Source organism: Dama dama, chromosome 5 (genome assembly GCF_033118175.1).
Source record: "Dama dama isolate Ldn47 chromosome 5, ASM3311817v1, whole genome shotgun sequence".
Classification (NCBI taxonomy): domain Eukaryota; kingdom Metazoa; phylum Chordata; class Mammalia; order Artiodactyla; family Cervidae; genus Dama; species Dama dama.
Genome location: NC_083685.1, coordinates 108141358 through 108167527, shown reverse-complemented (window position 1 = coordinate 108167527; position 26170 = coordinate 108141358). Strand labels below are relative to the sequence as shown.

The window sequence follows — 26170 nt, the reverse complement described above, 5'->3', positions numbered from 1 at the left end:
CCGTCGCTCGGGCGGTGGCGGGCTCCGGGATTGGCGGGTGCTAGGCGGGCGGTGTCAGGCTCTCGGTGGCGGCGGAGGCGGCGGAGGCCAGGGAGGAAGATGTCGTAATGAGCGGTGGGTCCTGACCGCTGCCGGCGGGGTCTTCCCGGCTCTCAAGGGTCGGGAAGACGGGCAGAGGCCGCAGGGAGAGGGAGCCGGGACTGGGGGCTCCCCCCTGGGGCCGGACCTGGCGCCGGGGCCCGGCTCCGGTAGGGGCGGGGAGGGAGGATTCCCGCCCGGAGGAGGAGCGGGGCTGGCCAGCCAGGCGGAGGCACCCGGAAGGGGGCGTTCGACTCCCCGCCCCCTCGGAGCCCGCTAGGCGGGAGGGAGGCGCTTCCGGGGGCTGGCGAGAGGAGCGGGCACCCAGGGCAAACCTGGCACCTCGTCTGCCTGGTCGCCGACCCACCTGAGTGTTTCCCGGCCCGGGGACGTTGCCTGGGTCTGCTCTGAGGAGGCGGTCGGCTCCCTGTGCGCTTGTCCTGTGTTCCGGGACCCTCTTGCATTCTGACTCTAGGTGCCCACCAGCGATTCAGTGTTCTCCCGACTGCAGAGAGGGGCTGGGGAATACTTTAAATTCCGACGGCTCCAACATATGGACACTGATGGGCGTGGAAGCCAACTTAGTTCTCTGGGTAGACAGTCGAGAGGTAGTGTCAGGACACGAGGGCGCTCCCTAAGTAGATGACCTCTCGCCTTGGACTGAGGAGTGGGCACAAACCTTTTAATATTTTCACTTGCATCTTTGAGCTTCCAGCTAGATATCTGCCAGCGCTTAGCAGAATTTTGAGACTTTTAAGAACTTGTGGACACAGCTCCCAGCCTGTTACCTGACATCCCATGGGAGTGGGGAGGGTGGAACTGCCGAATCCCAAAGGCCGTGATGATGAATGACAGAAGAAGTAAAACAAAATGGATATTTACTTTCTTCCTCCACCCCACCTCCATTCCCATTGCTAACTTATGATTCTCAGCCTCCTTCCTACCCGTGCTTCTTGGCTTATGTTCCGAGTGGCTTTCTAATTTTAGATGAAAAGTAATTGTGTCTTCTCCTCTGGGCAACTGAGAAACCTGTCCTCAAGGCATTCCTTGGTTTTGATTCCAAGATACTGTCATGTTTAATTGTTTCTTAATTAACTTGATCCAGGGGGACTCAGTCTGGCTTTTCTCAGTGCATATTGTCCCGAAGTTTGTCTCTTCTTCTGAGACTACTTCTTGCTCACTTATTTGTTGCTTTCTTAGAGAAAGGGAGGGAGGAGCTGGTAAATCTGCTTTAAACAGTGAATTGACCCATGGTCACCCATTACACGGGTTTCATTGCAGATAGAAGAGTGATGACTGTTGGGCAGTACACTGGCATGCACTAAACTTGCATGCTGTACCTCAGAAGGCATTAAGTATGATAGTGGAGGACTAAGTGTTGAGTTGGTATTTGGATAAGATTTTTCAGGCTAGAACATTTAGGGTGTTGGCCAGCTCATAGAGAGGCTTTGAAGGGAATGATGGTAGAATCCGCACCATAGGAGTAATTTAGATAAAGAAACGTCTTGTCTGCAATAATGAATATAACTGCAGTGTCTTGTTTTGTTTTAAATTCTTGTGTGCGATGAAGGGGGCGAATATGTCAGACAACCTATCAATTGGGCTGATGATGTCAGTGTTCCAGTGGCTTCTAACAGGCCTTAATACCTGTTGGAAATGGATTCTCATTGGCTGGGGCGATTGGTAAGTTTTCTAATTCTGGTTCTTCCACTAGGTTGTACAGAGGCTTAACCTCTTTGTTTAAAAGCAACAACAATGAGGAAAAAAAAAAAAAAAAAAACTGGTCTGACATAATTATGAACCCCCTGGGCTAGGCTTGTAAAGACATGGTCTCTTTGCCAAGGAGACCCAAGTAGAGTTAGTTCATCATTGGAATGTCACTTCACAGCTCTGCAGAGAGAACTGATGCCAAGAGAAAGAGTTTGGCCTCACTATTTGGCTTCTTATAGACCAATGGGCTCTTTTCTCTCAGATTCTATTAAGTTTGGGCCTCTGCAGGCCTGTCAGAGGAGAGAAGAAGCGTTAAGAAGATTCTGGCAAATGTCTGGGTAAAGGAACCTCCTGGTGTAACAGCAGAGAGGACAATTCATTTTGATATCTTTGGCCTTGAAATTGCGTTCTTCTGTTGGTGAAGAGTAGCCTTTTGGAGAAGTTGTACAGTCTCTTGTAGCCCAAACACTTGCTTTCGCTATAGGTATGTGATCATTCACAAGCTTGCTTTATGCAAGGATTGCCCAACCAAGGCCTTTTTGAAAACATTTAAGTTGCAGCTAACCAGTAGACCCTAGTGTTGGCTTGGGTTTAGCAATCTTATAGACCTTGTTCACCCCCATTTCTATGATGAAGTGTAACATTCTTCTAAGATGTAACGATACCTCCTTTGTTCTCTGTCAACACACAAATTGGAAGCTTTATGTACAGAGATTGAAAAATTTAGGAATTATTTTGCAGGAGATAGACAGTGGCCACAGAATGAAAGGTGCAGAGAACTGCTTTAAAGGGTGCATAGAGTATCAGAAAACGTAGAGATGTGAGCACTTCTGAGTTTAAATGATTACATTGTCCAATCTGAAAATTCGTGAGCTGCAGACTTACAGCAAAATCTATTTGGAGGCGCTCTAGTATTTTCTTATTAGTGTATTGGGTGTTATATCTGGAGTTTCCCTTTGAGCAGCTTAACTGGATTTGTGAATGTCTTCCCAGCAAGTTCTAAACCAGCTGGGCTGGAAGCCAAGATGGGCTGAGAAGTGGACATCATTATGGAATGCATTTGTTGATGCTTTTTTGTTTTTGATTTGCTTTTGTTTTGAATTCACATGCATCTCCTCGAGTGACTTCCTTCTATTGAAGGAAGGGAAAAGAACTTTTTCTTTATTCCTTTCTACACAGAGTCAACACTTAGATCTTTGTATTTCTGAAACATAGTTCAAAGTCACTTTTCTTTGTTAAGAACTATTTCCTCGGTTATCAGATCTTTCCTTGGCTAGCAGCATTCTCTTGGAGACCTCAGGGTGGGGAGGTCTCACTTTGCTGTCAGTTTGTCAGTTGTCTGTTGAAGCTGGGTGGAAAGATGAATGAAGAAGGTAAAAACTTGGGGCAGTACTAATTCAAAGGCACTATCTGTTTGAGTAGGAAAGAGGTTAGAGATTGCCCTTGTGGAGATGCTCCCACTGGTGGATTTGTTCCAGTTGACAGGATTCTGAAATGGAAAACGGGTTTTTGTATTGCCTCACTCAAGGTGAGAAGAGAGCCCAGAAGCAAGCCGAATCAGCTCTGGCAGCTTGGGGACACTGCCACTTCCATTGCTCATCTAGTTTACACTCTTCCTGGATATTCTGAGGCCCCCACTGGCCTGGGGGGTTGCTTCTCATCAGCTTGACCTTCAAGCTGGCCTGCTCTTGGGAGATGAGTGCTGCTCGGGAGCCGAGGAGTACAAAGAACAAAGTACTCAGTTTTGCTGCTTCTCAGTTTACCCTCTGTGAGCAACTCCAAGCAACGTTGAGATGTCAGAGCTGTTTGCCACAGGAAGAAGGTGTTTGCAAACCCAACTGAATGTTCCCTTTGCCCGTCTCATTTCCCTGAGCTACAGTTTGTTTCAGCATCAGCACTGCATGCTGTCTTTAGCCAGAAGCCCCACCTCACTGGATGCATCTGTCCCCAAACCATGACTGAAGCTGTTAGGTGGTCTCTTCATCTCAGCCATGCAGTGAAAACGGCTCAGGGAGCAGCAGGCACTGGCCCGCACACTCCCAAATGTCCTCTCTCTAGAGCTTCCTCTGTGGGGTGTTTGTTGTCTCTCCTAGGGGATTCGGTGGAACCACAAAGCCGCCTTTCAGAGGGTGTAAGTAGGGAGGAAGAGACGGCAGGCAGGGCTGTGTGATTGGATGTGGAATATTTCTGCCCCCAGCCAGTGTCTAACTGGAAGTCTTCTCAGACTAGCCTCAGAACAGACCAAAACATTTCTCAGCCATCAGAAGAATAAATGGTGAGCCTCTTGTCCCAGGGGAAATGAAGTCACCACTCACTTCAACCACTTGTGTCCCAGATGAATGTGCAGAGTGACTCACAAATGTGTCAAAACAGAGAAAGCATGTACATAAAGTTTGTACATAATAATACTCTTTAGAGGGGAAAAAGTGTGTCTTGCTGTCTTCTTTTCTGTTTTTGGCAGAGTTCTGAGGCCCAGTATTTTGTACCATTTCCTGGGACTGTTTCTCACCATCCCCTTCTGGCTGTCCCGTGTCCCCACTCACTTCTCTAGGGTCCCTTCCAGTCTGATAGGATGTGAACTAGCCAGTGATAACACGGTCACGTTTTCAGGAGAGAGATGCAGGGTGGAGACAGATAAGAGGTATTCAGACAACAGGGACCTGCATCGTCTTAACTCACTTGGGAAAGAATTTCTCCCCAGTACCTGTTCATTGAAAGAGGCATTGAGATGCAGCACCTGGTGTGTGGTGATGAGGTGCGTGTCTGAGGTTTCTGTCCAGGAGAAAGACTCGACTGTGCTGGTCTACACACAGACTCTTGTCCCCATGTGAGGTGACCGGCAGGGTTGAGTTCCTTCTGGGATTGGATCGGCTGAGCTGACCTGGTGAGTGGATGCCAGCACCTAGTGCCAGGATATGCAGATCTGTGGGTTTTCTCCTTTGGTTCTAAAATTCTACTCACGCTGTCCTGCTCCGCAGCCTCTAGGATTCATTCATTCATCCACTCAACAAATATACATATGAAGCATCTACTGTGTGCCAGTAGGTAAGGAAGGTACATCTGGTAGAAGACATTAAGTTACTAGTAGATATCAGACAATAAGAAGTGCTAAGGGGAAAACTGAATGGAGGACAGGAGAACATTGAGGGGTATGGTTTACATAGGGTTGTCAGAGAAGGGAGTTTGAGAAAACCCTGAAGGAGGGAGGGGAGGGATTGAGCCAGGCTTAATCTGGGGAGTCCATGGGGTCGTCAAGAGTCGGACATGACCTAGCGACTAAACAGCAACAATCTGGGGAGGGGAGATGGGGGTGGGGGTGAGAACTCAAGTAGAGAGAACAGTAAGTACAAAGGGCCTGAAGAGGGGCCCTAGCTGGCATGTACTGGAATAGCAGGGAGGCCAGCATGGCCTAAGCGGTGAGTGAGGGAGAGTGACCGTTAAGTCAGAGAGGTCACATAGAGCCCTTATGTGTCATGGTGTGGACTTTGACTCTTAATTTGACTGGGACATAGGATGTATTAGGGACTCTGAGCAGAGGAGTAACAGGATTGCATTGATGGATCTCTGGATGCTGGTTTGAGAATAAAACCAGCAGGGACAAAGTCAGAAGCCCAGCTAGGAGACTTTCACAGTTATTCAAGCGAGAGATGATGGGGACCTGAACCTGGGTGATAAAAAGAAGTGGTTGTGAATGCAGTCAGATTCTGTATATATTTTGAAGATAGAGCTCAAGTGTTTCTTGACAAGTGGGCTTGTCAAGAGTGGGCTTCCCTAGTGACTAAGACAGTAAAGAATCTGCCTGCAATGCAGAGACCCGGTTCAGTCCCTGGGTCAGGAAGATCCCCTAGAGAAGGGAATGGCTACCCATTCCAGTATTCTTGCCTGGAAAATTCCATGGACAGAGAAGCCTGGCAGGCTATAGTCCATGGGGACAAAAAAGAGTCCAACAGGGCTGAGCAACTAACACAGAGTGGAAAAAAGAAGGATCAAGGATGCCTCCCAAGGTTTTAGGGCTGAATAGCTGAAAAGGTGGAGTTCCATTCACTGCCCTGGGGAAGTTTGAAGGAGACACAGAATTAGGGAGATAACAGCAGCCCTCTTTGGGGCTAGAGCAGGTTTGAGTTGCTTACCAGTAGTACATCCAAGTGGAGATAACATTAGGCAGTCAAGATATACAAGTCTGAAGATATGTTTAGGAGTCATCATGACTGTGGTGGTTTAGTCACTAAGTTGTGTCTGACTCTTGCAATCCCGTGGACTGTGTAGCCCATCAGATTCCTCTGTCCATGGGATTTTCCAGGCAAGAATACTGGAGTGGGTTGCCATATTCTTCTCCAAGGGATCTTTCCAACTCAATGATCGAACCTGTGTCTCCTGCATTCCAGGCAGATTCTTTAGCACTGGGCCACCAGGGAAGCCCGGACTAGGTCTGTATGAATCCATATATATTATTGGTTTCTAAAGCTAGGAGACTAGATGAAATCCCCCCACAAACAGGTGTAGACAGGAAAAAAAAAAAAAACAGGACCTAAGACTGAGCCCTGGAGCAGACATTTAGAATTTGAGAGACAGACCCAGCAAAGGAGTCTTAGAAGCAGCAGCTAGAGGGGTAAAAGGCCACCCTGCAAGCCAAGTGATGATGGTATTTCAAGGAGGAAGAGGGGCCATCTGTCAGATAACACAAGCCTAGATCTAAGAACCATCCAACTTGGCAATGTGGAGGTCCCTGGTCATGGGGGTGATTTTTGTGGTGTGGATGGGAGGGGGCAACCTGGCTGGAACAGGTTCAAGAAAGACTGGAAGGAGAGCAATGAGGGACAGCAAGTATGAGTGATTCTTGCAAGGAGTTTTATTCGATAAGGAGAGAAATAATGGATCTTGGCTGATAAAGGGAATCTTCTGATGAAATTGTGGCTGAGGCTGAGGTCAAAATTGGAAGAAGACTAGAGGGCTCAATAAGTGGGTGGAGACAGGATCTGCAGTCTACTTTCCTCTGGCATTAGCCACACCTGGAACTATTCTCTTTTCATGAAAATCAGTGAAATTCCTTCTACTGTTATGGATCTCTTTTATATGATTATTCTAATTGTTGGATTTTTGCTCAGAGTATTTTAGAGTCTTTCTTGATCCTTTCTCTGTCTCAGTCCATTGTCAGCTCCCTTTGAGGTCCAACTTAGTTTCCTAAAACCAGCTATGGTTTAGTCTTTCCCTTACCAGCTCTGAATTCTTCCAGGCTAGGCAACTGGAAAAGACTGGGCTTAGGAACTGTTGTGCTGGCTTCAGGCCCAGCTGAGCTGACCAAAATAGCCAACAGAAGAACTGTTTGCGCAGAGTGAAATTCCTCTAGGGGAAACAGCATAGCAGACAGCCAAGAAAGCCATAGTTAGGGTGGTAAGACCCCATGACACAATAAAATCCAAGTACCCCCAAGGCCTGGCTGTGGAGTTTGAGCGAAGTTCTTTCTCAGTTGTGGTGTTTCTTTGTTTCCCTTCTCTCTCATCCCCTGGCTCAAGAGTAGTATTCTCAAGTGAAAGACTAGTGGAACAACCCCCCAGTCTGATGGCCAGGGCTCCAGGGTCCCGTCTGAAGCCTCTTCCTGTTACGTGGTGCTCCCTGAGCCAGCCTATGGAAAGAGCGAGCTGCGCTCCCTGCCCTGTTGTCGGGGGAGAGTTCTACGAAGGGTGCCATGGTGCATATACACTGGCACAGAGCAGTGGCACTTGCCCCAGACATCAGGAGAGTTACAGATGAGCTCTGAAGAAGGACTGGAGTTGGCCAGACAAATGGGAGAGTGTGTGCTTAGCCTCCAAGTGAGAGGATGTGTTGTAGTTCCTGAAATGGAAAAAACTGAAATGTTTGTAGAGAGAGTTGAAAGGGCAAGAGATAAAGTAGGAAAGTTTGGGGGGGGGGGGGGCGGTGGCTGGTCCGGGAGGGGTAGCTTGTTTTGCCCTAAACTGTTGAAGGATTTAATCTGGGAGAGTAGTTGAGTGAATTTACATTTTAAAAGATTCTTCCGACAAGATTGTGGAGGCTGGATGAGAGGTGGCTAGGCCGGAGGTTAGGGAGCCATCATGCAGGCTTTGGGCTGTATTTCGGGCTGAGCTGAAGGTGGTTAACTAGCATAAGGCAGATGGAGAGAGGTTCGTATTTAGGAGGCAGACCCAGGAGGACTTGATGATTGGGTGGTGATGAGGATGGAGCTCTGGTTTCGTTGTGATTGGAAGTACCAGAAGAGGGGCTGGTTTAATCAGAAATATTTATTATTCATTCAGCCTTCAGGTGCTGGTGTTACTGTACTGTGTAATAGGCTTGATGTAGTGGCTCAGCAGTGAAAACAGACCTGAGCTCCCTGACTTCCGTGTGTGGAAGAGAGACATTAAGCCCATGATGATTTAATGCGTGGTTAGTTACCAGAGGAGTTAACCTCATCTCAAGGCTCCTGGAAGGCCTCTCCGAGGAAATAACATGCCTTTTACATAGTGGGCTCTTAGGTGGGTGGGTGGGGGGAACAGCCTGAGACCTGAAGGGTGAGTCGTGTTAGCTAGTGAAGAGAAAAGAAAGAGTTCTGAGCAAGGACAGGGCAGGGATGAGAACAGGGAAGAGATGGAGGCTCTTCAGGAATCTGGAAGGAGGCCCGTGGTGACTGGGGATGAGCAGGCCGGGGAGAGAACTGGCCCAGGTAACAGCTCGGCATTGGCAGTTCTGCGGCCAACCCAGGTGAACAGCCCACAGAGGGCTGGAGCTACTAGTCCTCCACTCAGAGGGGAGATGTGTAGGCCATTCATAGACCTGGGACTCATCAGCCTGGGGAAGGTACTTGAAGCCATGTGAGTGGGCACAGTCACTCCTGGAATGGGTGTTGGGTGGGAAAGATGATAGTGAAGAACATCCGTATCGAAGGAGTGGCAAAAGGAGCCCACAAAGGGAAGAGGTGGCTGGAGAGGTAGAAAATCTGGGGGGATCAAAAGGAGGGAATGGTCAAAGGGTCGGGGGTCCTTTGGATTTAACAGTGAGGAGGGCCCTTGTGACCTGGCAAGTGCAGTATCATCAGAGACCTGGGGTGAAAGTCCAAGTGAGCAGGTGAGAGGGGAGGGGGACAGCAGGATGCTGGCAGCTTTTCCACTAAGTTTGGCCAAAGAGTGAGGAAGCTACAGCTGGAGGGATGGAGGTGGAGATGAACCATCATTTGTTCATCCAGATCTGGGACACTCCCAGTTTTAAATTGGAATTAAGTTGGCTTCCAGTATAGGGAAAAGGAAAATCAAGGGTGGACCGGTCAGGCACTCAACACCCCCCAACCCCTGCCTGGAAGCCTTGTGTGACAGCCTTGGAAATTTTCCTTGAGGCCTAAAAGAGCTGCAATTGCTGGTATAGCAAATCACCAGAAAACTTCATGAGCCAGGGAGCTGGTGGGAAAGTTTTAGCCAACCCAAATTAATGAAAGTCTGAATGATAGCACTCTGAAGGAAATGCAGCCTTTTCTTCCAAGAATATGCAACAGTGTCACTTACCAGTGTTGCTAAAGTAGGTTTCAGTGAACAGCTATAAACTGCTGTTTAAAGCAAATGGTGCAATTGAAAGTGGCAGTGGTGTGAAACAGTTCCCTAACGGTGCCTTAAGAGTCCCTTTGCAGGCTTCATACACTAGTTAGCCTAGCTTTCAAAGTATGAAGGGAAAGTTAAGCACAATTTATGTCCAGATTACACATTTTAAACATAAGGTTCCAAATTAATGAGGTTCTAAAGTACCTTTGACTCTAGTCCTGCAGTTATGCATCTGTATCACTTCTTAACCACTGTTCATTTCCAAACACCAGCTGGAAATGTGTCTTTCCCCTTTCATGGGTAATCCCAGGATGTCATTCTGCAGTGGCAGGGAGATGAGTCTCCATTTTGGCTGCCCAGCTCCACAGCCCGGGAGCCACAAAGCTCTGCGAGACTCTAGGAGAGAAGCCAGTGGTTTGAGATCTAGAGGAATATTTCAGGGGCTGGCCAGGGAGGAAAATGAAACCAACCAAGATGGTGCAGGGGGAACACCCTCAGCCTGCGCTGGCATCAGGACTCTGCTATAACTTCCTAACTGAAAAGCCACTCAGCCCAGCCAAATCTCTAGACACTTTGAGTCCAGGGTGCTAATAACCGCAGAGGGAGAGAGATGGGAAAGGGAGGTGAATAAGCACTGGGCCAGTTGTCATTTTGTTTGCACTCTATCCTTTTCTGGTGTCCTCCTGTTTCATAACAGGGGATGTCAGAGGGAGAGTCACTCACCATTTTTAGCTAAGTGAACCTGAGCCCAGGGAGCCTCCTGGAAGAGCCCCTGCCTGCCCTTCCCAGCCCTGCCAGCAACTAACTTATCCTGTGTTTTTATCGGCAGTGAGTTTTGAGGATTATAAAAAAATTTAAATTCTCAGATCAGATCATTTCATCCACCTTCCCACCCCACCAGAGGGACACACACCCCACCTCTGGCTAAATGACTCCAGAGAAGGGAGAACATTTCCTCAGGAGGCAACTGATCCCATCATTTGAAAGTTCTCCCTTCTAGTAAACTGAAATTTCCACCCCACAGTCTTGGTTCTTCTCATGCAGTACACATGTGGAATAAATGTCCTGGTGGATATTGCTGCTCTGGTGTCCTGGTCACCACCACAGCTGCCCTCAAGCTCCACTTGAAAGTCCCTCTTTCAAAACATCCCTCAGGACGGAACCTGACACTCCAGGCGGGGCCCCGTACAGAGCAGACGAGCACTGTTATTTTCTTCTATGACTGAACTTTTGGAAATGCAGTCCAAGATTGCAGTAGCTTTTTTGGCAACCACATCTAGGTTCTATTGCTTCCCATTTAACTTTGAGTCAAAACCACTGGGGCTTTTTCACATGAGAAACACGATTAAGCTCTGTCTTCCTGTCCTATATGCATGTGATTTTTTTTTTTTTTTCTTCTTAACTCAAATGCAGTGTTTACTCAGCTTCAAAGTTTAAACCACCATTTATTGATTACCCACTCTAGGCTCAATATTGTTCATTACTGATGCCTCCTAGAATCGTGTCAGGATGACATTACCTCTGTTTTACAGGTGGTGTGCTGAGGCTAGGAGAGGAATGCCCCAGCTGTCCCACAGTATGAATGCGCATTTTGGTCTGGAGCCTCATGCTCTTAAGCACTGCACATACCGGGTTTTTTAAGTTCTCTTTGAACCCTAGTACAGACACCCATTGTGTTTACAGTCCTCAGTTTTGTGACATTCATAAAGTTAAAATGCCTTCTAGGTCTTTGCATGGTTTCCCTAACTTGGGTGGTGGATAGACTGCTTTGAAGCCATGTTTCCAGCCTGTAGGGCACAAAACCAATTTAGTGAGTCACAACTGGCATTAAAAAAAATGAAATAGGGTAGAAAAATATCAAAGCGGATCACATGTAGCAAGGGCAAATTTTATTTCAGGAAATTCTTCTTGCATGAGCACGGGACAGGGAAGTATGTGGGGGTGTATGTGCATATACTGGCTCTTGATGTAAATTGTTTTTATGATTGTGGTTCATGGTCTAAATAGTTTGAACACTGCTCTAAAGGGAAGATGTTTTTTTCAGTCAACTTAGGTTGTTTTCACTGTAAGGCTGCAACTTAATTATGTATACACCTCAATCTGTTTTATCAGTTCATAGATGTAGTTCCTATAAAATTAATTAACCAAAGAAAAGCCAATATAATCAACAGCCTCATTTGGTGGGGGGAAAAGTTGACTAAACCTAAATCGCTGCTATCAGTATACGTTCAGCACAGATTTGACACCCTGGCTCCTTGAGTTCTGCACACCCACCCTGCAGCGTCTATTGTCCAGCAGCGTGGTCCTCCCAGGCTTCTGAAGAGCCATCATCCCTCACTTTGCACAAATGTGCCATGAATTACATGTGCAGAATTAAGTTGTCTTAAGCCCATGTAGTTAAGAGTGGTGCCACTTGGTACCAATACAGTTGTACACACTCACAGAGGCCCAGAAACGTGCAAATCTTGGTGAAGCAGCAGTTACTCAGTAATCTGTAGTTACATGTTCTTTTTTGGCTGCTTCACGAGTCAATGTGTGATCCTAGCCCTGACTAGGGGTCAGACTCATGCCCTCTGCAGCGGAACTGCGAAATCTTAACCACTCTACCATCAGGGAAGTCCCAGTGTATGTTCATCTTTAAAAGATGATCATCGCAGTGAAAACACAAGAATAAAACATTCTGCTAGAGAAAGCATGAGCCTCCGAGGGGAACCCTGCCGACCCGGTCGGGAGACCCACCTCTAGCAGGAGACCCTGGTTGACCTCACAGCAGCACCTTGCTCAGGACAGACTGGATCTCAGCACTTAGGTGGAGGCATGTTCAGCTTAGCCCCCAAACTAGACTATCATCCTGCGTGTGGTTCTTTCCCTTCTTGTTCATAAGAATACTATGACCATTTCAGTCAAATGCCCTGTTGATACACAGTGAGCTTTTGTATACTGTTCTCTCAGTGTAGCTATCCAAAGCCCCATAAAAAAGAAACAGGTTTGTTCAGCATGACTCGGTTTTAGCAACCCCATGCTTATTCCTTGAGATCACTGCCTTCCTTACCTGAGTAATTGTAGCGCTGTTCAGCTATTTGTTTCAGGGTTTTGCTGAGGATCAGTGTCTGTGATATTTCAGGATCCACCTGTGCTATCTGCCCAGAGCTGCCTTCTGGCTCCTCACATAGTTTGCTGCAAAGTCTCTGCCTACCGTGGAGTGCGGCTCACGTGGCCTCGGGGCCCGGAAACCGTTTAAGGCATTGAGAAGCCTGCTTACTAACGTGTCCTGGGCTGCAGTTCCCACTTTACCTTTTCTTTACCTTTTCCCATTTAAGCATCATTCTCCCAAAGAGAAGCCAGAGACCAGCCAAACTATGAGTGGTTCCAGGGGCTCAAGGCCTGAGCCATTCTGCCTCTCCCCATCTCTGAGTGATGCCCTTCTTGTTTCTGTACTTCCTGAAACCTGCTTTCCAAAGGTCTGAGGTATATACAAGTCTGACTCTGCATGGTCCTCTTTTCCTTGTGGTCTATAAACTATAAGATGGCTTTGAGTCTCAAATTCCCCTGATTTCCACTTTACTTGTCTTCAGTTTCTTTTCGATCAGACCTAAGTTCAGAGTAGAGATTCCTTCATTACTTCCTCAACGTTCTTTATTTTCCTTTATTTAAAACGAAAGTATAGTAGAGTATATTCTTTGTGGGGAAAATGAGAATATACATAAAAATGGGAAAAATTCTTTAAGTGAAGCAAAAATCTACCACCAGGAGATAATGGCTTTAACATTGTAGCCTTTTTTTTTTTAATAGATTTTTTTCCTGCTACATTTCATATATAGAATTACATACACATTTAAGAAAAAGTAGGATTTATGATATTTCATTCTCATTACATTCAGTTATTAACTCTCCTAGTCTCGGTGATACTATGGGGCCATGCCTATCATTCTGTGTAAAACCATAAATTCATTTAAAATAATTACTCATGTGCACGCGTGCTCTCTCTCTCTCTCTCTCTCTCTATATATATATATATATATATATATATATATATATATATATAGCTCGATACCTAGGCCATTGTGTTCATGTGGTAAAGGCTGAGCATAAAGCGATCTAGACTTTTACATGGAGTGGGTGTGTCCTCCTTGTCAGAGATCCCAGCTCAGCGATGCTCCTCTCCGACTGGCTTGGCATCTGGTTCCAGCAGGAGTGAGCAGAAGCCCGCAGAAGCCCTTGTCAGAGCTACAGGAATAGCTGGGAGCGGGGACACCCATGCCGACCGTGTAGGGGCTCCATTAGGTGGCACTGCTTAGTTACTGAAGCTCGTGTTTTCATGGTCTCGGTACCTTTACGTTATTCTAGACTTTTTGATGGTTGGAAGACAGCCCAGTGGAGGCCTGACCAGCTGTCCTCACAGCCTGGATGGCTAAGTCTGAGAAAGAGAGAAGGTCTCTGTAGGGTTGCTAACCTTGAGTAGGGTAGTGTGGGGAAAGGTCATCAACCTCTCATGGGGAAGCAACGGCCAGTAGAGGCAAAAAGAAAATCTGAGGCCAGGGGACGTGGGTTCTTTTCAAGCATCATGGGTGTTACTCCATCGCTTTTCTTTCAACAGATCCACAGACCAGCATGGCTGCCACTGCCGCTGTCAGTCCCAGTGACTACCTGCAGCCTGCCGCCTCTACCACCCAGGCGAGTGGGCAGTGGGCTCTGGGGGTTGGGGGCTGCATCAGCCCGGAACGACTTGCTGAAGCTGGCATGAAACCACAACTGAAGCTCTGTGCTGGCTCACTGTAACTCCCCAAGGCTATGAGACCAGGGAGGGTTCAGGTTTTCACTTTTTCTGACCTAAGAAACCAAGGCAGCTCATCTAAGGTGCAACAATTGAGTCAGGGGAGAAAGCAGGATGCAACTCAAGGTCCTTCCACCAGACCCCACTGACCATACAAGGAAAACAGAGACTGTCCCTGCACCCCAGCAGCTCTTTCCTTGTAGCTTCGAAAGAGCAGCCCTCCTCCATCGAAAATGTCATGTCCCAAGCACTGGAAAACCCTTTTACAAAGGGTTCATTCCTCCTGCCCCCCTCCGTTTGTCTTTCCCTCCTTCCCTTCCTCAGTTCTTCCTCACTTGATGACTCAAGGATCCTTTATCGCTGGGGTGGGGTTGAGGCTAACGGAGCTCCGTCTACAAGCTGAGGGTGATTCCAGGTCCCCATTAGACACCATTAGGCCCAGGGAGTAAGAGGTCAGCTCATGTTGCTAGTTCACCCTGCCAAGGGGTACTTCTGGGGAGTTCCTGAGAAGGATACTTCCTACCTTTTCTCCGCTAATTTCTCAGTGGAGAAACCACTGGGGATGGGGAGATGGGGACAACTGCAGGGGAAGGATGCTGGCACCCCACTCGTCAGGTGGGGAGGAGCCTGCCAGGAGGAGAGGATCCTAAAGGGCGGGGTGGCTGGGCAGCAGGCCTCACGTCTCACTCTTGGTCTTCTCCTGGTGTTTTGCAGGACTCCCAGCCATCTCCCTTAGCGCTGCTTGCCGCGACATGTAGCAAAATTGGTCCTCCAGCTGTTGAAGCTGCGGTGACGCCTCCTGCTCCCCCCCAGCCCACTCCACGGAAACTCGTCCCTATCAAACCCGCCCCTCTCCCTCTCAGCCCCGGCAAGAATAGTTTTGGAATCTTGTCCTCCAAGGGAAACATACTTCAGATTCAGGGGTCACAGCTGAGCACCTCCTACCCTGGGGGGCAGCTGGTGTTTGCTATCCAGAACCCCACCGTGGTCAACAAAGGGACCCGATCGAACACCAGTATCCAGTACCAGGCGGTCCCTCAGATCCAGGCCAGCAGTCCTCAGACCATCCAGGTGCAGCCCAGTCTTACCAACCAGATCCAGATCATCCCTGGCACCAACCAAGCCATCATCACCCCATCCCCGTCCAGTCACAAGCCTGTCCCCATCAAGCCAGCCCCTGTCCAGAAGTCGAGTACGACCACCACTCCGGCACAGAGCGGGGCCAATGTGGTGAAGCTGACAGGTGGCGGCGGCAATGTTACCCTTACTCTGCCTGTCAACAACCTCGTGAACACCAGCGACCCCGGGGCCACCACTCAGCTCCTCACGGAGAGCCCCCCTGCCCCGCTGTCTAAGACTAACAAGAAAGCCAGGAAGAAGAGTCTTCCTGCTGCCCAGCCCCCTGTGGCCGTGGCCGAGCAGGTGGAGACGGTGCTGATCGAGACCACTGCGGACAACATCATCCAAGCTGGAAACAACCTGCTCATTGTTCAGAGCCCCGGCGGGGGCCAGCCAGCCGTGGTCCAGCAGGTCCAGGTGGTGCCCCCCAAGGCTGAGCAGCAGCAGGTGGTGCAGATTCCACAGCAGGCCCTGCGGGTGGTGCAGGCAGCGTCCGCCACACTCCCCACCGTCCCCCAGAAGCCCTCCCAGAACTTCCAGATCCAGGCTGCTGAGCCGTCACCTACTCAGGTACCACGCTCACCTTTCCACAGCGCTCCCCTCTCCTCGGCTAGAAACGGCTGATGCTCCGTTCCACTTGGCTTGCCTGCCTAGGTGATGCTGATGCATCTTCCCATCTGACCTCAGAGTTGGGAGTCAGGATCGTTTGGGATGGGTAGTAAGGGCCCATTTCTGCCAGATCGTAGGGCCACATACTGCTTATCTTTAGAAATCAGGTACAACATGCATATATACCTATATTTTGAAAACGTCCTTTAGGGGAGTCTTTTGGTAAGGTGATGAGTAGGTGGCAGATAGGTAAAGTTCAGGGACTTCCCCCGGCAATCCAGTGGTTAGGACTCTGCTTCCGTCGCAGGGGGCACAGGTCTAACGCCTGGTTAGGGGAACTAAGATCCCACATGCCGCAAAAATTTTATTTTTTTTATTCTAGAACTATGTACTCAGAATGATAGTAAGAGTGAAAAAATTCTAGTCAGAACCATAGAATTTGATAAAAAGTAAGAAAACTAATGAGAAAAATGCTGATCATTGTTAATGACAAAAGTTCAGAAGAGGCACCCCTCCCTAGCTTTATAGCAGGAACATTTAGGATAGATCCATCTGTGATGCTGACCTAAACAGGAACTTACTTTTGACATTTATTAGGGGGCTGTAATATTCAAATTTATGTGGCTCTGCAGGGCAGCATTTATACTTTGTGTAAATTTAGTAAAAGCCAGAGATTAGGCCCATGTTGCAGGTGGAGAACCTGAAACTCAGGGAAATTATTAATATCCAGATCTAATAGGGCAGAAATAACTGGATTCAACCCAAAGAGCCAGGATTCAACTCAGATTTCAGACCCATATTTTTTTCCCCTTATTCCACCCTGGCTCACTGTGTGTTATGTGTGGCAGGGGCTACACTTAAAATTGTATAAGGATTTCTTTTTGAATATAAAAAACCAGCTCCTGCCATGGAGGAATTTATAATCCAGCTGTCTGTAGAGAGAACCAGGGCATCAGGGTGAGTGATGACAGTAGGGAGTTGTTCAGGGGAGAAGCACCCTGGGGAGGAAATCTGAGGCCTGCCCTCAAGTGCCTCCTCCCTTCTGGTATATTGCACACTGCCAAGTGGCTTTCTATGAATCAGTGTAATTTGTTATAGCACGTGTGAGCCTCCCTTATCAGACCTACCTTGATGGTGAAGACCTGAGGCAATACTGCTCAGGTGCTGCAGCCCTCAGGTGCCTCCCTCTCTTCCCTAAGGTCCCGGGTCTTGAGACTGATGGAGGCAGGGCTTAAAATCGGGTCCTCCTAAGGAAGTAAGAATACATGTGCAGAAAGATTTAGTGCTACAACGTTATGTTTTAATGATGGTACATTTCCTGAGGTACTGTCTGTTATCCAGCTAAAACCCAGCTATTAACTATGGATCTTCTAGGCTAATTTCAGTCTTATCACTAAATTCCTAACAGTGGGTCAAAGGATAGGCATGTTTTTAAAAATGTACTGTACTCTCTATGAGAGATGTCCTCAGTCCTCAGTCCTGAGGTTACATCTGGCCAATTTTTGTGGTTATTCACTGTTAAGACAGAGACCTCAAGACCTGCGTAGCCTAAAATATGTATTATCTTCCCTTTAGAGAAAAAGTGTGTTGGACTCTGCTCTATATTGTGAGAAAGAAAATGTTCTAGTAACAGAAATTTCAGATATGCAGAAAATAGCAATGATTTGCAAAAGGGGCAGGCACATACCAGAAAATTGAGGATGAGATGTATACTTAAATAATACATAACATGAGGTGTGTTTGCTTTTCACTGAGAAATATGGTCCTAAATAATTCAAGGATCAAAAAATAATCCCAATCAAAAAAAAAATAATAACTCCAACCAAAATCATAGCAGAATTTTTTTTAACAAATCATTTGAGTATAAGTTGTCATCTTGCCCCTGTTACTCCCGAATGTTTTATAGAAAGTGTATAATTCTCATACACAAGAAGGACATTCTATATAACAACAGCACAACCCTCAAGCATAGAAAACTAGCAAGGAAGCACACTAACTTTTAACTCAGAGACTCCATTCAGGTCTCACCACTTGCCCCAGAGATTCCTTTGTGGCAAAAGGATCTCCTAAAGCCTGTTTTCATTTGTTCACTGAGCATTCACAGTGCGTCTTTTGTGAGATCATCATTTAGCTGCCTTCTAATTCTTCAGTTCGGAGATTTGGCATTATATTTTTCTATGCTAAGTAAACTGTTTTGTTTCAAATCAGCAGATAACATCTGTCAGCTTAGTACAGGGACGCCATCAGCCCTGTTTGTTGGGCATCAGCAGCGGGCAAATGTAGGTCTGGGCTAGTTGGAGAAGGCTTGAGTGGACAAAGAGGTCCCCGTTTCTTCCTTGGGGCAGGGAGATGGCGTTGCACTGAAAGGTGGCAGGCGCCAGGACTCTCAGGGGGCACTGACTTTTTCTCTCTGGCCCCTCCCAGGTCTATATCCGTACGCCTTCTGGTGAGGTACAGACGGTCCTTGTCCAGGACAGCCCCCCGGCAACAGCTGCGACTGCCTCCACCACCACGTGTAGTAGCCCCACGTCCCGTGCTGCCCATCTGAGTGGGACCAGCAAAAAGCACTCGGCGGCAATTCTCCGGAAAGAGCGACCCCTGCCAAAGATTGCTCCTGCGGGGAGCATCATCAGCCTGAACGCAGCACAGCTGGCAGCGGCCGCCCAGGCCATGCAAACCATCAACATCAACGGTGTCCAGGTCCAGGGCGTGCCCGTCACCATCACCAACACTGGCGGTGAGGGGAGTCCCCTGGGCCGGGGTGTGGGCAGTGTGCTTGTGCGTCCCACACATAGGCCTGACGTTTGCCTGGTCCCTTCCAGCTTAAAAGCATGTTCCCTTGGTCCTTAGAGCAGCTTTGTAAGATAGTTTAAGACACATATTGGCCCTTCCTGACAGCTAAAGACCTTGAATATGATGGAGAGCATAAGATACACTCAGGAAAACTTTCCAACTAACATATGCATACAAAATAGTTTGGTGCAGACCAAAGACATGTTCAAGGGAGGCTCTGGGTAAAGGTACTTGAAGGCTTCTTAAGAAAGTCTTGACTTAAGGTTGATAGAAGAGAAGGGAACCTTTGGCAGCAAGACTGGCTTGTATGGCACTCAGTTCAGTGGCAAAATATTTAGTAATATCTTCAGTATGAAAACCACCTTGCAGATAATCAAACACTAGTTACCGAGCAAAAATGGTGCATTGCATTCCTTAGCTGGGTGAAGGGCACTTTTCAGAGTAGTGGAATCTGTCCGAATCTCCTCTCTTCATCCTTAAATGAATTTCGGGCACTTTACGCCTTTGGTTTAGCAGCTGGGAGGAGTCCGCCTGCAGGCACTCCCCTGCTTTGATGGCTTTGTGCAGGTCCCAGGGGACTTGATTTATTCCAGAGCGCAAAGCACTGTCTCTCCCTCTATGAATAATAATTCCTGGATGCTTTTCTGGGAGCAGAGTTGGTGTCTCACAAGGACCTACCTAAAGCTGGAGGAGATTCTGGGAAAGCATTTCAAGATAAGACCCAGATGGGCAGTGTCTGGAAGTGACTTTAGCCTGTGGAGCATAGTGGTTCTGGGCATTGACTCTGAAGTTGACGACCTGGGTTCAGATCCAAGTTCTACAAGTTCTGGCTGTGTGACTGTGAACCTCAGTTTCTTCATCTGTAAAAGGGGGATGACAGTACCTATTTCATGGGCTTATGAAACTTAAATGCGTTAAATACATTTAAGATCTCTAAAATGGTATCTGGCACATAGCAGGCTGAAAACTGTTAGCCACTATGACTCTCAACCTCACCCTGTGCAGGAGGGCAGACAGGGGTCAGGCTCCTTCCTCTGCCCCCTTGGGCTTCCTCACCATGAACTCTGTCTGCGTCCTCCCCACAGGACAACAGCAGCTGACTGTGCAGAATGTTTCTGGGAACAACCTGACCATCAGTGGGCTGAGCCCCACCCAGATCCAGCTGCAGATGGAACAGGCCCTGGCTGGAGAGGCCCAGCCTGGGGAGAAGCGGCGCCGCATGGCCTGCACGTGTCCCAACTGCAAGGATGGGGACAAGAGGTAATTCGAGGCAACTGGCCAAGTGGCCAGCCCAGCATGTGCCCTGTTCCCCAAGCCCTCCCTGGGACACAGAGACGGGATGGGGCAGCGGTTCCTGCCACCTGGCCTCCTCCCCTTCCTGTGCTGACCCCACGTCCTCTCTCCACCCTGTCCTGCCCCGTCTCTACCTCCCGCTCTCTCTGCTTGTTCCTCTACCCTACCCTCAACCCACTTCCCAGGTCTGGAGAGCAGGGCAAGAAGAAGCACGTATGCCACATCCCTGACTGCGGCAAGACTTTCCGCAAGACGTCCCTGCTGCGGGCTCACGTGCGCCTGCACACTGGCGAGCGGCCCTTTGTCTGCAACTGGTTCTTCTGTGGCAAGAGGTTCACACGGAGCGACGAGCTCCAGCGGCATGCCCGCACCCACACAGGTCTGCTTCCCTCCCCTGCAGCGCCCTCCAGCCCACCCCCATGTCAGCTTCCCACCAGTGACATGGAGATTCCTGGCCTGGCCACGGTACTGCCAGCCACACTGAGCGCAGGGCACAGACTTTCTTCTCCGGCGCAGGCCTACCGGGAGGTTCTCATAAGCCTTTCCTTTTCTACAGTGTTTCCCACAGTGAGGACACTTGCACGACATGGCCTTGATGACTTCTGCCACAGCTGCACAGTTATTTAACAAGCACTGTGCCAAGCACGTTGTTGTTCAGTCTCTAAGTCATGTCCGACTCTTTGCAGCCCCATGGACTACAGCACACCAGGCTCCTCTGTCCTCCACTCTCTCCAGGAGTTTGCTCAGATTCATGTCCATTGAGTCGGTGATGCTATCTAACCATCCCATCCTCTATTACCCTCTTCTCCTTTTGTCTTCTATTTTTCCCAACATCAGGGTCTTTTCCAATGAGCTGGCACTGCACGTCAGGTGGCCAAAATATTGGAGTTTCAGCATCAGTCCTTCCTGTATTCAGGGTTGATTTCCTTTAGGGCTGACTGATTTGATCTCCTTGCAGTCCAAGGGACTCTTAAGAGTCTTCTCCAGCACCACAATTTGAAAGCATCAATTTTTCGGCATTCAGCCTTCTTTATAGTCCAACTCTCTCATGACTCCTGGAAAAAGGATAGCTTTGACTAGATGGACGCTTGTTGGCAAAGTGATGTCTGTGCTTTTTAATATGCTGTCTAGGTTTCTTTCCAAGCAGCAAGTGTCTTAATTTCATGGCTGCAGCCACCGTTTGCAGTGACTTTAGAGCTCAAGAAAATAAAATCTGTCACTGCTTCCACTTTTTCCCCTTCTATTTGCCAAGAAGTGATGGGACCGGATGCCATGATCTTGGTGTTTTTTTAATGTTGAGTTTTAAGCCAGCTTTTTCACTCTCCTCTTTTACCCTCATCAAGAGGCTCTTTAGTTTCTCTTCACTTTCTGCCATTATAGTGGTATCATCTGCATATCTGATGTTGGTATTTCTCCTAGCAATCTTGATTCCAGCTTGTGATTCATCCAGCCCAGTATTTCATTTGATGTACTCTGCATGTAAGTTAAATAACTAGGATGGCAATATACAGCCTTGTTGTACTTCTTTCCCAATTTTGAACCCAGTCAGTTGTTCCATGTCTAGTTCTAATTGTTGCTTCTTGACCCACATACAGGTTTCTCAGGAGACAGGTGAGATGGTCTGGTATTATCTTTTTCAGAATTTTCCAGTTTGTTGTGATCCACACAGTCAAAGGAGTATAGTCAGTGAAGCAGAAATAGATTTTTTTTTTTAATTCCCTTTCTCTATGATCCAGCAAAGGTTGGCAGTTTGATCTCTGATTCCTCTGCCTTTTCTAAACTCAGGTTGTACATCTAGAAGTTCTTAGTTCACATATTGTTGAAGGATTTTGAGCATAACCTTGCTAGCATGTGAAATAAGCCCAAGTGTACATAGTTTGAACATTCTTTGGCATTGCCCTTCTTTGGGATTGGAATGAAAACTGACTTTTTCCAGTCCTGTGGCCACTGCCTAGTTTTCCAAATTTACTGAAGTATTGACTGCAGCACTTGAACAGCATTATTTTCTAAGATTTTAAATAACTCCTCAGACCTGGAAGTCCATCATTTTCACTAGCTTTGTTTGTAGTCATGCTTCCTGAGGCCCATTTAATTTCAGACTCCAGGATATCTGGCTCTAGGTGAAAGATCAAACCATCATGGTTATCAGGGTCATTAAGATCTTTTTTGTATAGTTCTTCTGTGTATTCATGCCACCTCTTCTTAATCTTGTCTGCTTCTATTAGATCCTTACTGTTTCTGTCTTTTATCATGCCCATCCTTGCATGAAATGTTCCCTTGATATCTCCAGTTTTCCTGAAGAGATCTCTAGTCTTTTCCATTCTGTTGTTTTCCTCTATTTCTTTGCATTGTTCATTTAAGAAGGCCTTCTTATCTCTCCTTGCTATTCACTACAACTCTGCATTAAGTTGGGTCTACCTTTCCCTTTCTCCCTTGCCTTTTGCTTCTCTTCTTTCCTCAGCTATTTGTAAAGCCTCCTCAGACAACCATTTTGCCTTCTTACATTTCTTTTTCTTGGGGATGGTTTTGGTCACCACCTCCTGTACAGTGTTACAAACCTCCGTCCATAGTCCTTTAAGCACTCTGTCTACCAGATCTAACCCCTTGAATCTATTCATCACCTCCGCTGTATAATCACAAGGGATTTGATTTAGGTCATACTTGAATGGCTTAGTGGTTTACCCTACTTTCTTCAATTTAAGCCTGAATTTTGCAATAAGGAGCTCATGATCTGAGCCACAGGCAGCTCCAGGTCTTGTTTTTACTGACTGTATAGAGCTTTTCTATGTTTGTTTACACAGAATATATAATCAATCTGATTTTGGTGTTGACCATCTGGTGATGTCCATGTATAGAGTTGTCTCTTGGGTTGTTGGAAAAGGGTATTTTCCTATGACCAGTGTGTTCTCTTGACAAAACTCTGTTAGCCTTTGCCCTGCTTAATTTTGTACTGGAAGGCCAAACTTGCCTGTAGTCCAGGTCGCTCTTGACTTCCTACTTTTATATTCCACCCCTGTACTGAAAAGGAGATCTTTTTTTGGTGTTAGTTCTGGAAGGTGTTGTAGGTCTTTATAGAACTGGTCAGCTTCAGCTTCTTCAGCATCAGTGGTTGGGGCATAGACTGGATTACTGTGATGTTGAATGGTTTACCTTTGAAACAAACTGAGATCATTCTATTGTTTTTGAGGTTGCACCCGAGTACTGCATTTCGGGCTCTTTTGTAGACTATGAGGGCTGCTCTATTTCTTCTAAGGAATTGGTCATCTGAATTAAATTGGCCCATTCCCATCCATTTTAGTTCACTGATTCCTAAGATGTCGATGTTCAGTCTTGCAATCTCGTAGACATTTTACTCATTAACAATTTAATTTCCATACGACTCTGTGGGAACAGTACTATGATTATGCCCATCTTCTGAGGCATGGAGAGGGGGCAGGGTCACATAGCCAGTGACTGGCGGAGCTGGTTCAAACACAGGCCCTCTGGCTCCCAACTTTCCTACTGTTATTTAACAAATGGTTTTCCTTAAATCATTTCACTCTTTTTACTCTTTTATGTTCAGTGAAGGATTACTTTTCACATCACAGGCATGAGACCACAGCTAAGTGTTTTAATGTACTGTATAAATATACATTATATATAATATACATTATAATATAATATAATTATATTATATTATATATAATATTATATATTATATATATATAATATAACATTATATTATATATAATTATAAAAATATAATGTATAATATAATATACATTATATATATATAATATAACATTATATTATATATAATTATAAAAATATAATGTATAATATAATATACATTATATATAATATAATGTACTGTATAAATATAAAACTATAAGGTAGAAAAATGTTCATCCATGTATCACCTAAGATTGTGCTGGCTGCCTCCAGTGGTCCACAGCACATGCTTTGAAAACTGCTATTCTGGCAGATGCTCCCAGTGAGCAGACACGTGGCCTGGGCCTGGGACATGAGGCCAGTGTGAGGGGCAGGTCTCACCCACCCTTGTAGCCTCGGAGTAAATACTCAGAACAGTAGCTAACCCAGCCCCGGTGGGTGGGTGTGATTCGGGCTGTTAGTCCTCAGGCTGGCAGGTCAGAGGGGAGAGGGCTTCTGTGAGGGGGAGGACTTTGAGACGGGGTTCAGCAGAGGGACACATATCTGTGAGTGACAGGCATCTCCTCTTCCCAGGGGACAAACGCTTCGAGTGTGCCCAGTGTCAGAAGCGCTTCATGAGGAGTGACCACCTCACCAAGCATTATAAGACCCACCTGGTCACGAAGAACTTGTAAGGCCAACTGAGGCAGGAGGCCCCACAGACGCAGACCTGCCCGTGTCCTGCCTGGGCCTCTGGCAGAAAGGAGGCCCACGCTTCATGGGCCCGCCTCGACCCCCTTCCTGTTGTGCAACTGTCCCCACAGGAAGGGGCTCTGCTGCCCCCATATGCACCTCCTTCTGAAGCCCCCTGGCTCCGCCCTGGCCCTCCCCTCTCACCACAAGCTCCTGGCCTGCCCAAACCATGGACACTGGCCATGCCCAATGAGACGTTCTAAACCAGGACGAGTGGGAACCCTTATTTCCAAAGGAAAAACATGAATTTCACTCCGTCGAGGAGCGAAGTGAGCCCCCTCCCCACAACACTGCCGGAGTCGCATCGTGCCATGCCCCCTCCCTCTCCTCCACCTCCCTGGCCCCCTCGGCCATCGAGGACGCCCGGACGCCCAGACGCCCAGGGTCCTGCCCCCAGGGCTCCACTGGCAGCCAGTCCGCCTCCACTCCACACGCCCCACCCCACCCCGACTCTCCTCCAGCACATTCCAACTTTCTATTTAAAAAGTAAAGCTACCCACCCACTCCCTGATTCCCCTCTTTTTCTATGGAGAACGTTGCCTTATACTCTACTTCCAATGATGAACACTGTGTATTGTGTGTGCTTTAAAGAAGTTTATTTAATTGCTCCCTTCTTCCTGTCCTTGTTACTCACCTCCCCCATGCCTGCTTTTAGTTTAGGGTTTCTGGGGGGCAATGATGAGCATATGAATTTTTTTTCTCACTTTAGCAATTCTCTTTTCTAAATGACACAGCATTTCAACCCAAATCTGGATTCAGATAAAACACCTTCCCATCCTGAACCTCATCCCTCTCCTCATCATCTCACCCACCCCGACCAGCCCAAGCCCTCCATGTGTACAGTGTATATTGTATAATAGACAATTGTGTCTACTACATGTTTAAAAACATATTGCTTGTTATTTTTGAGGCTTTTAAATTAAAACAAAAATCCAACTTTATTTTTAGTTGTAACTGCTTGAGGTATGTTTTATGAATTAAGTGACAGATTTGTTATCCTTTATTAACGATGTACTTTGTTGGTCAGCGCTGGGCTGACAAAAATTTTTTCTTGCTAATAAATTTAGTTGCCTGAGGCAAAATCTGCAACTTGGCAATGCAGCTTCCTTTGTCTTTTCCCTTGTAGCAGGGAATCCTGAGAAGGGAGCGCTGGTCTCTTCAGAGCAATCCACACTGGGACCAGGGTGGGGCCTTGCCCTTCTGACCTTGGCAAATCCAGGCCACAGCCCAGAAAGGGCCTCAGCCACACGGACCTGGCGTTGGCACAAGCCCCCAGAACACCTGGTGGGACTCTAGAGGGCTGGGCTTGGTGCAGGAGTTTTTGCTTTGTTTTGCCTGGTTTTGCCCAGATCAAAGCAGGCAGGCTCTGTCCACAGACTCAAGTCAACAGCAATGCCTTGCCTTCCTTACCAGCAAGTGAATTCCTCCACTCAACTCTCCAACCCCTGGAGGAGGGCTTTGGCCTCCAAACCCGTTAATAAGAAGCTTGGGAGAGAAACCCGAAAGGACTTCACCTCAGTCACTTGCAGAAGGCTAAAGAATCTGGAGAAAACAATTCCCCAAGACCCCTTCCCAGGGTGGAGGGCCAGGCCAGAACCCAGCTCAAGAGAGAACCCTGGGGAGGGGGGATCGGGATGGGGAATACGTGTAAATCTAAAAAAAAAAAAAAGAGAGAGAGAGAACCCTGGCGACAGATTCTGTTTTCCTTCTATCCCCTTACCCCAGCATCCCAGGGAGGGCAGCAGGCTAATTTTGGTTTCAGCAAGTGCTGCAGATCTGAATTTTTGGAGGGGTGGGGATGGGGCAAGGCTCTGAGGAGATCAGGGCTCGTGATGGTAGGCAGGCTGAGACTGGAGCCAGTTCAGTA

The 26170-nt window shown here is 47.5% G+C and overlaps 1 protein-coding gene across 2 annotated transcripts; it reads left to right on the top strand.

The window, feature by feature from the left end:
* Positions 1–25392, top strand: SP2 (Sp2 transcription factor). 2 transcript variants are annotated; one of them, XM_061143845.1, is made up of 8 exons: positions 32–114; positions 1649–1761; positions 13930–14006; positions 14821–15795; positions 18259–18571; positions 19713–19887; positions 20106–20299; positions 24145–25392. In XM_061143845.1, the coding sequence occupies exons 3-8, from the start codon at positions 13944–13946 to the stop codon at positions 24243–24245; spliced, it is 1821 nt and encodes a 606-aa protein (XP_060999828.1). In that variant the 5' UTR covers positions 32–114; positions 1649–1761; positions 13930–13943; the 3' UTR covers positions 24246–25392. The 2 variants fall into 2 exon arrangements, with proteins under 2 accessions (XP_060999827.1, XP_060999828.1); XM_061143844.1 differs by lacking the exon at positions 1649–1761 and having other exon boundaries at positions 1–114.
* The last annotated feature ends 778 nt before the right edge of the window (positions 25393–26170 follow it).